We start from the raw sequence: 16,724 nt of genomic DNA, 5'->3' as shown, positions 1-16,724 counted from the left end.
CTCACTCCAGAAGAACACTATATTTACACACTCACTCCAGAGGGACACTATATTTACACACTCACTCCATAGGAACACTATATTAACACACTCACTCCAGAGGAACACTATATTTACACACTCACTCCAGAGGAACACTATATTTACACACTCACTCCAGAGGAACACTATATTAACACACTCACTCCAGAGGAACACTATATTTACACACTCACTCCAGAGGAACACTATATTTACACACTCACTACAGAGGAACACTATATTTACACACTCACTCCAGAGGAACACTATATTTACACACTCACTCCAGAGGGACACTATATTTACACACTCACTACAGAGAGACACTATATTTACACACTCACTCCAGAGGAACACTATATTTACACACTCACTCCAGAGGGACACTATATTTACACACTCACTACAGAGGAACACTATATTTACACACTCACTCCAGAGGAACACTATATTTACACACAACAGCTGAAATCAATAATATATAAATATTCTGATATTAACCTGTGGGCCGCATTAAAGGACAACTTTGTTTTTTTACAACCAAGGTTTATGTTTTAGATTGTAATTAAAGTAAATAAAAGATGATTGTAAAACATTTTTAATTTACTGCTTTCTATAGTTTTAGCAATTTTCAGCATCTTTTTTACAGTGGGCGGGGGCATTCTGTCCGGTGACTAAATAATATGTATTTTTTTACACAATAACCCAGCGTTTTCTTTATTATTATTTACAGTAGCTCTTCTAGCCCCCAATAACTCACATCTGACCATCAAAGACCACAGGACCTTTTTTATTGTGTAAAAAATACATATTTAGCCACTGGACAGAACAAAATAACACATCTTTTATATACTTTAATTACAAGCTAAAATATAAACCTTGGTTGTAAAAAAAAACAAAGTTGTCCTTTAAGTGAAGGTGGGGGCCGCAACTGGCCCCCGGGCCGCCAGTTGCCCATGTATGGATTACACAGAGCATTTCAGCCCCTGTAATAAACGCTGTGTAAAGGGTGTTGTACCTGCAGCCATTACAGCTGAATAAACACAGATGAAGATGATTCACCTCTCAGAGGCAAAGCTCTGAAACTCAGTGAGTGGGAGGTGAGTCAGTACAGTGTTCACAGTCAGTCACCACCTTTTCCTCAGGATATTTAGATGTAATTTCTACTGTTCTGGAGGGCTGGATTCTGTATTGTTGTGATGTCTCGTGTTTTAACTGGGTTGCCGAATTTCCCTTCTGCTAAACAGATTAATGACAGCGTGTAGCGAAACGCTTTATGCAGGACACTATTTTTTAACCTTTTTTTAAACATTTTGTGATTGACTGATTGATGTCATGCTTTTGACCATGAAGTACTCTGAGATTCCCTGTGAATGAAAAGTGCAAAATACTAATGAAATACATTATCATGTATTATTAACATCACTCACCACGTGGAGGATTTTGTTCTCCGTCTCAAACACCGTACAGTCCTAAGAGACAGAGACACACGGTTACATTAAAACACATTATTACACGGCCTGGTTGAATGCTTGATTCTGATTGGTCAATCGCTGAATTCAGTGGTGTGTTATTTCTGGATAATGACCGATGAGCTCAATAACAGACCTCTGTCTAATCAGAGACTCAGAACACCTGCTCATATCAACCTGTCCAATCAAAGACTCAGAACACCTGCTCATATCAACCTGTCTAATCAAAGACTCAGAGCACCTGCTCATATCAACCTGTCTAATCAGAGACTCAGAACACCTGCTCATATCAACCTATCCAATCAAAGACTCAGAACACCTGCTCATATCAACCTGTCTAATCAGAGACTCAGAACACCTGCTCATATCAACCTGTTTAATCAAAGACTCAGAACACCTGCTCATATCAACCTATCCAATCAAAGACTCAGAACACCTGCTCATATCAACCTGCTGCTTGGTTTTATGCTGTATCCAACATGACAGCCATGTAAACAAACACACCATGTCATTTACGCGACCTGCCCTTCTACCCCCGGTGTCAGTAGCGGGGGGGGGGGGGGGGGGCGGGGGCGTGGAGAGCCTGGCGAGTGGGGGCAAACGCTCTCCCCACAACATGAGTTACGATTCTGTGCCTATCGGTAAATAACTCGGACGGGGCTGAGTAGGCTCAAGCGAACTTTAGCCACGGGAAGCACCACCGAGCACGTCAAAGTGTGCGAGTTGCCGTGCTGAACGCTGCGACCCTTCCGTCGCGGTCCAAAACTATACTTTATCAGCGAAGTAGTCCGCGGGTGTTGGAAAAACTAGTGTCTATAGAGGGAGTCGATCCCAGGAGGTGTGAGTTGGGAGTCTAGTGATTAACGAGGCGAGCCACTGAGGCTGGTGCTGAGGTTGGGTATTCAGGCGGTATTAGAATGTGACCACGCCCACCGTTCACAACTCTTCTAATGTAGAGCGAAAGAAGCCCCGCCCAGTAGCGGGGCCCTACTGGGCGGGGCTACTGAGACCAGAGGTAGAAAGGCTTCACACGTCATTTACAACTAAACGTTTGCTCTCAAGAATGTTTTTGCAAACATTTGAAGTGAGAAATAGACGATGCAATGACCAAACACTTATTCTATTTGATCAACACTTCCTTGTTTTCCGAGGAGACCGTGTCCACCCAGCCCAACACTGGAATACTTTCATTACCGTATGCAAGGAAATACTTTGTTACTTTTGGGTCCATTTATTTATTCATGTATTTATTAAGTAGCCGTGTAATAAGCAAAGGATGATTGACGGGTAGCTGGTCATTATTGATAAATAAATCCCTTCAGGGTGATTAGTCCTGATCACCCTGAAGGGATTTATTTATCAATAATGACCGTCTCTGTGTGAGCTGTGTTCTAATCATTTATTCATGTTGACATCAGTGTTAGAGAGACTGGGGAGACGTCAACATGTCTTTACCTGAGATGATCATCACTGTTAGAACACACACACACACACACACACACACACACTAACCTGCTGTACGATGGTGGTGAGCTCCAGGCAGAGCTGTATAACATTATTGCGGGTTACAGAGTAGTCTGGTACTGCTGCGAACGGAGACCTGGGGAGAACACACACACACACACACACACACACACACACACACACACACACACACACACACACACACACACACACACACACACACACACAGTGAGTCACTTCAAAAACCTCACATTCTGTACACCAGGGGGGGGGGGGGTAGTTAATACAGCATCACATTCATTTTAACCACTTTATCCATGTATATGTTGGCTATTCAAAAACAGCAGATCTACAAGCTCACAGCGCAACACTTTGTGCCGTGCTGCCAGCTTGTGCATCTGCTAATATCTCTGTAATGAGGAATAATGATATTATTATGGTTGTTGTATACACCTAACCTTTACTTATAGTGCCTTATGATTGTGATCGTGACGATCACAGTCAGAGGTGTAGGACCCAATAAGAGCAGGACAAAGACAGAGGACGAGGCAGACACAGGACGAGGCAGACAGAGGACGAGGCAGACACAGGACGAGGCAGACACAGGACGAGGCAGACACAGGACGAGGCAGACAGAGGACGAGGCAGACAGAGGACGAGGCAGACACAGGACGAGGCAGACACAGGACGAGGCAGACAGAGGACGAGGCAGACACAGGACGAGGCAGACAGAGGACGAGGCAGACACAGGACGAGGCAGACAGAGGACGAGGCAGACACAGGACGAGGCAGACACAGGACGAGGCAGACACAGGACGAGGCAGACACAGGACGAGGCAGACAGAGGACGAGGCAGACAGAGGACGAGGCAGACACAGGACGAGGCAGACACAGGACGAGGCAGACAGAGGACGAGGCAGACACAGGACGAGGCAGACAGAGGACGAGGCAGACAGAGGACGAGGCAGACACAGGACGAGGCAGACACAGGACGAGGCAGACACAGGACGAGGCAGACAGAGGACGAGGCAGACAGAGGACGAGGCAGACAGAGGACGAGGCAGACACAGGACGAGGCAGACAGAGGACGAGGCAGACAGAGGACGAGGCAGACAGACAGAGGACGAGGCAGACACAGGACGAGGCAGACAGAGGACGAGGCAGACACAGGACGAGGCAGACAGACAGAGGACGAGGCAGACACAGGACGAGGCAGACACAGGACGAGGCAGACACAGGACGAGGCAGACAGACAGAGGACGACGCAGACACAGGACGAGGCAGACACAGGACGAGGCAGACACAGGACGAGGCAGACACAGGACGAGGCAGACAGACAGAGGACGACGCAGACACAGGACGAGGCAGACACAGGACGAGGCAGACACAGGACGAGGCAGACACAGGACGAGGCAGACACAGGACGAGGCAGACACAGGACGAGGCAGACACAGGACGAGGCAGACAGAGGACGAGGCAGACACAGGACGAGGCAGACAGAGGACGAGGCAGACACAGGACGAGGCAGACACAGGACGAGGCAGACACAGGACGAGGCAGACAGAGGACGAGGCAGACACAGGACGAGGCAGACACAGGACGAGGCAGACACAGGACGAGGCAGACACAGGACGAGGCAGACAGAGGACGAGGCAGACACAGGACGAGGCAGACAGAGGACGAGGCAGACACAGGACGAGGCAGACACAGGACGAGGCAGACACAGGACGAGGCAGACAGAGGACGAGGCAGACACAGGACGAGGCAGACACAGGACGAGGCAGACACAGGACGAGGCAGACGCAGGACGAGGCAGACGCAGGACGAGGCAGACGCAGGGCAGATCCAATGCAAGGGGTTTTACTAACAATGAAAAAGGTAGTGCACGCATATCCATGGCCCAGGTGCTAGACAAACAAAGTATCATGAAAAAAAAGAATAGAGTCTGCACACCGGTAAAGTTGCAAAAAGCTCCACTTGGTCATTTATTGCTCGTCAACGTTTGGGCCTGTTCAGACCTTCATCAGGACATATTTTACTAACCAAAACAGAGGATCAGGAATAAATACATAAGAATACGAGGGCACTACGATACAGTCACAAACTAAGAGCAAGGCTACACCATACATGGGCAACTGGTGGTCCGGGGGCCACATGCGGCCCCCACCTTCACTTAATGCGGCCCACAGGTTAATATCAGAATACTGATATAATATATCAATAATATTATTAATGATTTCAGCTGTTATGATTCCTAACATGTAAACATGACCCGCTTTAATGACTTCTATATTAGTAGCTTAATGACTAGTATTAACATTCTATTGTCTTTTTTATGTCAAATGTATTTGTAACTTGTATTTAAGTTCATAAAGTTAACATAAGTATAACTAAATGCATTTGAAATGAAATAAAAATGTTACTTTTCAAGATTCCAATTAAAAAATAGCAAAAAGAACTATCAGGATTCCAATAAAAAAATGGCAAAAATAGCAGATCTACAAGCTCAAAACACGTCGCAGTGCGACGCGTTTTGGCTATTTTTGCTACTTTTGTGTGACAGTACGGCATTAAAAATTATTATTATTATTAAAAATACAGATAAGAGGTTTCTGCCCGACAGTGTATCAATGTGTTCCTCTGGAGTGAGAGTGGAAATATAATGGCCCTCTACATCATCAAAGTTGCATCACCTCTGCTCTACACAGTGACTTACTGTTACCAACTAACAAGGAACAGCAAACATAAGGGTTTAAATATAGACAAGGACTAACTACACACAGGTGAACACAACAGACAATCAACACTGGGATAGGCTAGGGGACTAAGAGACCACTGATAGGCTACAGAGGACTAAGAGGACACTGATAGGCTACAGAGGACTAAGAGGACACTGATAGGCTAGAGGACTAAGAGGACACTGATAGGCTACAGAGGACTAAGAGGACACTGATAGGCTAGAGGACTAAGAGGACACTGATAGGCTACAGAGGACTAAGAGGACACTGATAGGCTACAGAGGACTAAGAGGACACTGATAGGCTATAGAGGACTAAGAGGACACTGATAGGCTACAGAGGACTAAGAGGACACTGATAGGCTACAGAGGACTAAGAGGACACTGATAGGCTATAGAGGACTAAGAGGACACTGATAGGCTACAGAGGACTAAGAGGACACTGATAGGCTATAGAGGACTAAGAGGACACTGATAGGCTACAGAGGACTAAGAGGACACTGATAGGCTACAGAGGACTAAGAGGACACTGATAGGCTGGGGGACTAAGAGGACACTGATAGGCTACAGGGGACTAAGAGGACACTGATAGGCTACAGAGGACTAAGAGGACACTGATAGGCTACAGAGGACTAAGAGGACACTGATAGGCTACAGAGGACTAAGAGGACACTGATAGGCTACAGAGGACTAAGAGGACACTGATAGGCTACAGAGGACTAAGAGGACACTGATAGGCTACAGAGGACTAAGAGGACACTGATAGGCTACAGAGGACTAAGAGGACACTGATAGGCTATAGAGGACTAAGAGGACACTGATAGGCTATAGAGGACTAAGAGGACACTGATAGGCTACAGAGGACTAAGAGGACACTGATAGGCTACAGAGGACTAAGAGGACACTGATAGGCTACAGAGGACTAAGAGGACACTGATAGGCTACAGAGGACTAAGAGGACACTGATAGGCTATAGAGGACTAAGAGGACACTGATAGGCTACAGAGGACTAAGAGGACACTGATAGGCTACAGAGGACTAAGAGGACACTGATAGGCTACAGAGGACTAAGAGGACACTGATAGGCTACAGAGGACTAAGAGGACACTGATAGGCTACAGAGGACTAAGAGGACACTGATAGGCTACAGAGGACTAAGAGGACACTGATAGGCTACAGAGGACTAAGAGGACACTGATAGGCTACAGAGGACTAAGAGGACACTGATAGGCTGGGGGACTAAGAGGACACTGATAGGCTACAGGGGACTAAGAGGACACTGATAGGCTACAGAGGACTAAGAGGACACTGATAGGCTACAGAGGACTAAGAGGACACTGATAGGCTACAGAGGACTAAGAGGACACTGATAGGCTACAGAGGACTAAGAGGACACTGATAGGCTACAGAGGACTAAGAGGACACTGATAGGCTACAGAGGACTAAGAGGACACTGATAGGCTACAGAGGACTAAGAGGACACTGATAGGCTATAGAGGACTAAGAGGACACTGATAGGCTATAGAGGACTAAGAGGACACTGATAGGCTACAGAGGACTAAGAGGACACTGATAGGCTACAGAGGACTAAGAGGACACTGATAGGCTACAGAGGACTAAGAGGACACTGATAGGCTACAGAGGACTAAGAGGACACTGATAGGCTACAGAGGACTAAGAGGACACTGATAGGCTACAGAGGACTAAGAGGACACTGATAGGCTACAGAGGACTAAGAGGACACTGATAGGCTACAGAGGACTAAGAGGACACAGGTGGAAACACTGGCCAATCACAGGACTGGTGAGACAAGACAGGTAAAAGAGGAAGCCAGGAGATACATACTACAAAATAAGACACACAAAACCAGGAGACACTAACATACTACAAAATAAGACACACAAAACCATACAAAGAAACCAGGAACATAAGAAAACAGCGGTAGAACAGAACAGGTCACGGATCGTGACTGTGACGTGACGTGACGTGACGTGACGTGACGTGACGTGACGTGACGTGACGTGACGTGACGTGACGTGACGTGACGTGACGTGACGTGACGTGACGTGACGTGATGTGATCATGTGATGTTATGTGATGTGATGTAGCCTGTATGAGCCCAGATGTCTCCACTAGGTCTGATGGCTCTATTGTTCATGTTACAGCCTGTCTTGTGGTTCAGCTTGTTTAGCAGCTTCAGTATAACTATGATCTGATCTACTGTACTTCTACTGTATTTCTACTGTACTTCTACTATACTTCTACTGTACTTCTCCCCATGATATCATGTACATTAAATCATATCGCCTCATCAGTAAACACTGCAGTGACCATACTGTACACACTGTACACACTGTACACACTGTACACACTGTACATACAGGAAAGCAAAGAGCTTTGATAAGGAGTGAAGCATCTCTTCTTTTATTCATAAATGATTGTTTTTATGACAGAAGGCCCGGGGGCGTGTCGGGGGCGGGGCAGGGATGGTGCAGTATCACAGGATGGGATCCAGTGTTGTAAAGTAACTGAGTACATTTACTCACGTACTGTACTTAAGTAAAATTTTGAGGTGTTTTTTTATTTACTTTACTGGAGAATATCCAGGTTTCAATACTTCTACTTCTACTGTCTCCACTACATCTCATCTGATATGAAAACAAATTAAACACACACAAGCGTGTGCAAGCATGCATGTAAGCACACACACAGAGACGTGTGTAAGTGCACGCGCACGTGCACACACATACATACACACACACACACACACACACACACACTGTCCTAAAGACCCAGTTTCAAATTCGGCCACAGCCTCTAGTGAGTGGTGGTGGTGGTGTGTGTGTGTGTGTGTGTATGTGTGTGTGTGTGTGTGTGTGTGTGTGTGTGTGTGTGTGTGTGTGTGTGTGTGTGTGTGTGTGTGTGTGTGTGTGTGTGTGTGTGTGTGTGTGTGTGTGTGTGAGATTTGGGTCATCATGCAGTATTGAGGCTGGGGTCTATATATACAGTATGTATATATATTTATATAAATGGACCTCAGGCTACAGGCTGCTTGCAATCCATCAGCCTGACGTTGACACAACACACACACAACATGACACGACACTCACACAACTACACAACACTCACACAACACTCACACAACTACACAACACTCACACAACTACAAAACACTCACACAACACTCACACAACTACACAACACTCACACAACACTCACACAACTACACAACACTCACACAACTACACTACTACACAACATGACACAACACTCACACAACAACACAACACTCACACAACTACACACAACACTCACACAACTACACAACACTCACACAACTACACAGACGGGTCAGGGTCTCAGTAATTATATCTGGACTTCATAACGTGGCTTTATTTGCATGTTGACTGAAGCAGCATTCTTTAAAATAAGTCACTTTTAGTTTTCTTTGCTGAAACCTGAAACCAAACTAGTTTAGTTTTGTTTTAATTCGATGCGTCTCCGCTTTGAGTTCTGAACATTCATTCCAAAACATTAGATCTACACACTCAAAAAGCGTCGTGCTTCGAGCTTGTAGATCTGCTATTTTGGATGCTTTTATGTGACGCTGTAGTATGATAAGTAGGACGTTAAAAGAGGTCGTCCACTATCTATTTAAAAAGACATTGTTCTCTGCAGACTGAGAGCCAATACAGCACACAGGTGAGCGTGTGTGTGTGTGTGTGTGTGCGTGTGTGTGTGTGTGTGCGTGTGCGTGTGTGCGTGTGTGTGTGTGACAGAGATAGATGTTCTCTCACTGCTCCTCATTAACACCATTTCAACGTTCAGGTCAGCAAACAGTAAAGAGCAGCAACGTGTTCACTGTATCACTTTTAGAATGGGAATGGAACAAACAAATGATGCATTTATATATGTGTATATATTTATATATGTGTATATATTTATATATGTGTATATATTTATATATGTGCGCCTTTTATCCAAGCTGCTTTAGAACAGAGGCTTCTATGAAAACAAGTCAACTGCATCAGGTATGATGGTGAGTGATTATAGCAGATACAATCCACATGTATGTTGGTCTGACTCTCTCCTTTAATAGAGTCACTACAGACCTACAGATCTATAGACCTACAGACCTACAGACCTATAAACCTACAGACCTACAGACCTACAAACCTACGGAGCTACAGAGCTACAGAGCTACAGAGCTACAGAGCTACAGAGCTACAGAGCTACAGAGCTACAGAGCTACAGACCTACAGAGCTACAGAGCTACAGAGCTACAGAGCTACAGACCTACAGAGCTACAGAGCTACAGACCTATAGACCTACAGAGCTACAGAGCTACAGACCTACAGACCTACAAACCTATAGACCTACAAACCTACAGACAGCCATGGGCCATCTTTGCCTCGGCCACCAGGGGGGGGCAAAGGAAATATATGAACATATGCTTTTTATATATGCAACATGTGTTTCTCATAATGACGTATTCGGAATTGGCCGCCTGCATATATGTCTCTACATATATGTACCGTATTTTTCGCACTATAAGGCGCATCTGAGTATAAGGCGCACCTTCAATACATTTATTATTTTCATATATAGGGCGCACCGCATTATAAGGCGCATAGAATAGTATGTATACTACTGTAGTGGCTGGGGTTGCGTTATGCATCCACTAGATGGAGCTGCGCTAAAGAAAACAGTCAGATAAGTCAGTCAGTCAAACTTTATTAACAGAATTAATACAAACCAGCGTTCTGACAACTCCGTTCACTCCCAAAACACGCCTCTGGCACACATGAACCTAGACATGAAAGATAGACCTTGTACCAGTGATATGTGCTGTCATGAAACTGTTCTTTTTTCTAATGCAAACTTCTAATAAAGTCTTCAATCAATCAAACAAACGGCTGTTTTATTTTTTCCCCAAGGTATCGTCAGTGACGTAGTATTTTCGCGACACAGTTTATCTTTTACCAACAGCAAGGTATAACAGGTAGTGCAACTTTTTATCACGTAGTTAGTGCATTCACAAACATGGAGGGGAACTTTTCCCTGATTCAGTAAACACGTGGGTAAAATAAACAGTCTGATACCGCTAGCTACGGTAAATCAAACGTTAGTGCAATCACAATATAGTAACTCTGGAAATAGTGCAAAGCAATAACAATATAACAATAACTCAACGTTGTTCAAACGTTAATGTCCATATTCACAATATCTCCCAGCCTTGTTCAGTTGTTAACACGTAAAAGAAACACGAAAAGCTCACTTTTTCAGTTCATTCCCCATCAACGAATCCCTCAAATTCTTCCTCTTCAGTATCCGAATTGAACAGCTGGGCGAGTACAGCATCCAACGGCTCCATCTCGTCAGAGTCGTCATCCGAGTCAGTGTCGCTGCTGTTGTTCGGCAGGACAGTGTTAATTCCTACCTTCCTGAAAGCTCGGACCACCGTTGAGACTGATATATCTGCCCAGGCATCCACGATCCATTGGCAGATAGTGGCGTATGTCGCCCGGCGCTGTCTCCCCGTCTTGGTGAACGTATGTTCGCCTTCTGTCATCCACTGCTCCCACGCAGTTCGCAGTCTAGCTTTGAACGCCCTGTTGACACCAATATCTAGCGGCTGGAGTACTTTAGTCAATCCACCCGGAATGACAGCAAGCACCGAATTAGTGTTTTTCACTTGTTTTTTGACACCATCGGTGATATGGGCGCGCATGGAGTCGTAGATCAATAGGGACGGCGCTGTGTGAAAAAAGACACCCGGTCTCTTTAAGTAAATTTCTCTCAGCCACTCACTCATCTTTTCTTCATCCATCCATCCCTTCGGGTTAACTTTGATGGCGACGCCGGCTGGAAACTTTTCCTTTGGCAAGGTCTTTCTCTTGAAAATAACCATGGGTGGAAGTTTCTGGCCATTAGCCTGGCAGGCGAGAACTACAGTGAAGGATGACTTCTCATTCCCTGTCGTGCGTACATTCACCGTTCTGGACCCCGTTCTCTCCACAGTGCGGTTCACAGGAATATCAAAGGTGAGTGGAACCTCGTCCATGTTGATGATGTGCTCTGGCCGGATCTTTTTTTCAGTGATCTTGTCTTTGCAGTATGCGCGGAAAGTGGCCAGCTTTTCTTGGTAATCCTGTGGCAGTTGCTGCGAGACAGTAGTTCGTGCGCGGATGGAGAGATTACGTCTTTTCATAAAACGAAAGCACCAAGAAGGACCGCCTCTAAATTCATTGATGTCCATGTCCTGTGCTAGCGCTGTTGCCTTCATTCGCAGTGTGACTGTAGAGACGCTTCTACTTGCTGCTCTCTGTTCAACAACCCACTGTTCGAGTTTGTCCTCTAATTGTGGCCATCTCGCTTTGTTCCCGCGGAAACTCTTTTTAGTCTTCTTTACTTACTTGGCGCAGGTCATCTTGTTGCTTCCTCCACTTTCGTACCATTGATTCGTTGACGTTGAACTCTCTCGCTGCTGCTCTATTGCCATGTTCTTCTGCGTGACTGATAGCCTTGAGTTTGAACTCTGCGTCGTAAGCGTGTCTCTTCTTGACAGGTGCCATTTTGGGGTGTTTATACCATAGATAATAGATATATATCTATGGTTTATACACACACAAGTGGTGTGGGACTGGAATTTGCGGAATTTGCGGAATTCGCGGGATTCCCTGCTGTTACTTCGGCGACGCCCCTTGACTACGGTAGCCGTAATTAACCAATATTGATACATATATAAGGCGCATCGGATTATAAGGCACATCGGATTATAAGGCGCATCCGCACTATAAGGCGCACTGACGGTGCGCCTTATAGTGCGGAAAACACGGTACACATATATCCATATATGTGGACATGATATAAGCTATATATGAGACATATATGTCCTATATATTCATATATATGCACATATATGTGGATACCTGAATATGATATATAAGCAGCATTTAGTCTGCATATACCTGCCATATATTCCAATATTATGTTCATATTTCCTTTCCGTTTTGAAAGATTTTCCCATGAGGAAAAACATTTTTAAATCATATAATTATTTTTGCTGTGGTGCGTGTGCGTGTGTGTGTGTGTGTGTGTGTGTTACACTAACCTGTCCAGCCAGGCCAGAAGGCTCTTAGCGGCGGTGATGAGGTCGACCACAGAGGTCAGGAGGTCGTTGGGGAGGCGCCGCGAGTTCCTGCTGTCCGATTGGCTGCCTCGGCGGCGGCCCGAGATGAAGTTCTGGAGGTTCTTGGCCGACGCCCCCAGCTTATGAGCTAGGGTCCTGACGCTCTCTGTCTCCAGACCTGAGTTCTATCACAGAGACAGAGAGCTTATGAGCTACGTCCTGACGCTCTCTGTCTCCAGACCGAGTGCCGCGCTACGAGCTTGTAGATCTGCTATTTTCGAAAAATCGTGAAAATTAGTGGCAAAATCTTGGAATATAGTTTTTTAAAGCGAACATTCGAAAAAATATTTAGTTCCAGGAAAACCCCCAGAAGCAAAGATTTGAGTTACAGATATCCGCAAAAAAAAGACAAAATAAAATAATATCTGCACAACTTTTCATGATTTTTCAAAAATCACAACGTCTCCAGTGGGCCCAACGGTGTGTCTGGTCTCCCAGGTAGGCTACACCCCCCTCCGTTCCATAGCCTCCATCTCCCCCCTGGACTCTGCATGGCAGGGACGTCCTTCTCCCTGAGTCAGGCCTAAGCCTGACCGCATACTAACGCTCTTTATCTTTATCTGGCTGCCCAGTGGTTGTTCTTTCTTTTCATCCACAGACATGTTGTTGCTTTTTCCCTCAGCATCTGACACGGACTTGATCGCCTGTTGGAGGGACGACCGCTCACCCCCATCTTCTTCTACAGACTTGTCGTAGATGTTGCAACTTAGCCTATAGTATAACATCTATTACAGATGATTGTTTGTCTATAGGCAAAAAGATTTGGCGAATTGAAGATACTGTTTCAAAGTATAACATATCTACATATACACGCGCACGCACACACGCACACGCGCACACACACACACACACACACACACACACACACACACACACACACACACACACACACACACACACACACACACACACACACACACACAGAGAGACTCACCAGAGCACAGAGCAGGTCCACAGCCTCCAGTATCAGCTCCTGGTGTCCGATGCGTGAGACTCCCATCTCCTCCAGCTCTCCATGGCTGATCCTCAGCAGTCTGTCTCCACACACAACGCCGTGTTCAAACACACACACATACTGCTGCAGGCAGTCGTCTAGACCTGAGACACACACACACGCACATGCATGCACACGCACACGCACACGCACACGCACAGACACACACACACACACACACATTAACATCGATTAAAGTTCTCAGTCACAACTGATTTCAATAAGTAGTGGAAAAAGTACTCAATTTTTTTTACTTTAGTAAAATTATCAATACTGCATTGTAGAAATACTCTGTTACGTAAAAGTAAGTAAAAATCCGGAATAAAAATTTTACTTGGCATTTTCAAACAATACATTTACTTTTGGTACTTTGGTAAGTATATTTTGTAGCCAATACTTTTGTACTTGGGTAACATTTTGAACACAGGGCTTCGACTTGTAACAGAGTAGGTTTATATTGTGGTATTGCAACTTTTACTTAAGTAAAATGTTTGAGTACTTCTTCCATCACTGCTGATTACACAGCTACTCATGAACCAAAACTATAATCTGACAAGCTTTTTGATTCGCCTACAAGCCTCCGTTTCCATAGCAACAAAAACAAAGGCAGAAAGAGAGTTCTTCATGTTCTTAATAATAAGTGCATTTATTATGACCCGTGAAGAACACAACACTGTGTCATCAGTCATTTCTTTGTGTATTTGTCTTTTTCTCTGTGTAGTTGTGGGTCACATCTGTCCCCGTGCAACGTTTGTTTATCAAAAGCTCTAAAAGCCACACGATTAGATCATTTTATTTGTGTGAGTCAATCGTCCAGTAAAAATGTCAGAGTCGTGACAGGCTGTCAGCTCTGTTCACAGCCGTCTACTTTGCTGGGGTACCCAGTGATGCTTATCGCCATGGATACCACACACACACACTCACAGTCACACATTAAATAAAAAAATAAACATTAAAAACATAGTCTCAATTATTATTTAACCCTTTAAGACCAGGAACGCATCTGTGTCATTTTTAGATTTCTTTGGGCTATTCAAAAATAGCAGATCTACAAGCTCATAGCGCGGCACCGAGTGCCGCGCTATGAGCTTGTAGATCTGCAATTTTTTTTAAATCGTGAAAATTTGTGGCAAAATCTTGGATTACATATTTTTTAAAGCGAACATTTGTAAAATATTTCGTTCCAGGAACCCCCAGAAGCAAAGATTTGAGTTATAAAAAAAGAGGAAAAAATGCCCAAAAACAACCAGGAATAGGAACCGGAAATCCCTAGAGAATGCTATTGGTTGGGTAACTTGTATGTTGTGTAGCTTGTCAATCAAATCATCCCACCCCCTCCTAGAGCATAACCTACTTTATCGTCAATTTTAAAATAAATGGGACCATAGTTTAACACATTGACTGCCAGAGTTTATTCATAATGTACTCACCCCCTGTGCCAGCAATTTGCGTGTTTTAAATTTTTTTTGTTTTGTAATTTTTCATTCAAATAAATTCTCTGATTGTGGTGTCAAGCACATACGACAGTTCCACCAGTAGAGAGCAGCAAATCCACACATTGATCACCTCGCTCGCCCCCTCCCAAACAGGCCCACGTCAGATCCGGTCATTCACCGGATGTGATGTTTTCGACAATCCCTGATCCTCTGATCGGCCTGAAAACGATGTGATACACTACGACGATGACTGTTAGTCACCCGGACCAAAGAAAATAGAAGTTGAGCTGTCCGTTCGTTTGTTATACCGTGTGAAAAAACGTGTTTTTCCTTATTCTGGCCGAAAATGACCGGAGAAAAACAATGTGACCCGGAAATGTTTTTTTTTTAATACATCCGGCTCCGGGTGAGTGTGACGTAAGTGGAAAACGAAAGTGCTGATGAGAAATAAACAGAGCCGTGCGACCACAGATGAAACAATGAAAATTCAAAAGAACGCATCAATGCGTTCTTTTGAATTGCTGGCACTCAAGCGATGGATTTGAAAGAACGCATCGATGCGATCTTGGCAATCAATGTGTTAACAAAACACATATCATGATGATTGAAAGAAGACTTTAAACTAGTGACTGGAGGCATACAGTATTTATGACAATGTTTATTAAGGTAAGAAAATCTAGTCTAAAGTTTGTCAAAAACCCATCCGCTTGCATTGAGCGAAATTATTTTCTAACACCAGCAGGGGTAAAACAGCGAACCTACCATTCATATGAACTGTCTCTTCTGTATTGGAGTCAATGTAGTCAATGTAAAAATCTCAAGCTGGCCCCCTGGATTCAACGAGACTCTTTTAAAGTGGTCGGTGGGGGGATCGTTGTGAAGAATAATATTCTATGATTTTTCAAAGGTTATTGAAAACGCTCGGAATCGCTGGCAAGGGCAGCTATAGATGATGTTTTAACTCTGGCAGTTAATGAGTTAATTGTCTACATCAGTGCTTTATCAGTCACCTATGGTGAAACAAGTCCATCTACAAGCTCATGAAGTTGAGCTTGAGCTTTATTTTCTCTATGAATAGAGGTGTGACTTTATCAGTGAGTCATTAGAACAACTCTTATACAACGTATAGGCTGTCAGACATATTCCTGTTCCTTCATGTTACACAGTGACACAGTAGAGACATTCTCCTACACAACGTCTCCCACACATCACAGCAGATTAGATCTCAGGTGGTCGTTAACAGCAGATCAAAGCCTCGCTGAATCAAAGCGTTACACAGATTACAGCACCGAGCACAAGAGCCTCTGGAGCCTCTGGTTCCCAAACGTTTTAGCTCAAAGGAGCAATTAAATGTATGTCTCCCCGGAACCCCCAAACTAGTGCAAATAGCCGATCTACAAGCTCACAA

At 44.6% G+C, this 16,724-nt stretch overlaps 1 protein-coding gene across 1 annotated transcript in view; it reads right to left on the bottom strand.

Moving 5' to 3' along the window:
• Positions 1-16,724, bottom strand: part of LOC308077558 (connector enhancer of kinase suppressor of ras 2-like) — a gene marked incomplete at both ends in the record, with an annotated part of 72,351 nt that overhangs the window by 41,482 nt on the left and 14,145 nt on the right. The window contains 4 exon segments of the mRNA XM_080418306.1: positions 1,452-1,493; positions 3,006-3,093; positions 12,809-13,011; positions 13,821-13,984. Coding sequence (XP_080274432.1) covers positions 1,452-1,493; positions 3,006-3,093; positions 12,809-13,011; positions 13,821-13,984 — 497 coding nt within the window.

Source organism: Gymnoscopelus braueri, assembly GCF_963280865.1.
Source record: "Gymnoscopelus braueri genome assembly, chromosome: 21".
Taxonomy (NCBI): domain Eukaryota; kingdom Metazoa; phylum Chordata; class Actinopteri; order Myctophiformes; family Myctophidae; genus Gymnoscopelus; species Gymnoscopelus braueri.
Note: the sequence above shows the minus strand (reverse complement) of the source record. Positions and strands in the feature narration are given on the sequence as shown.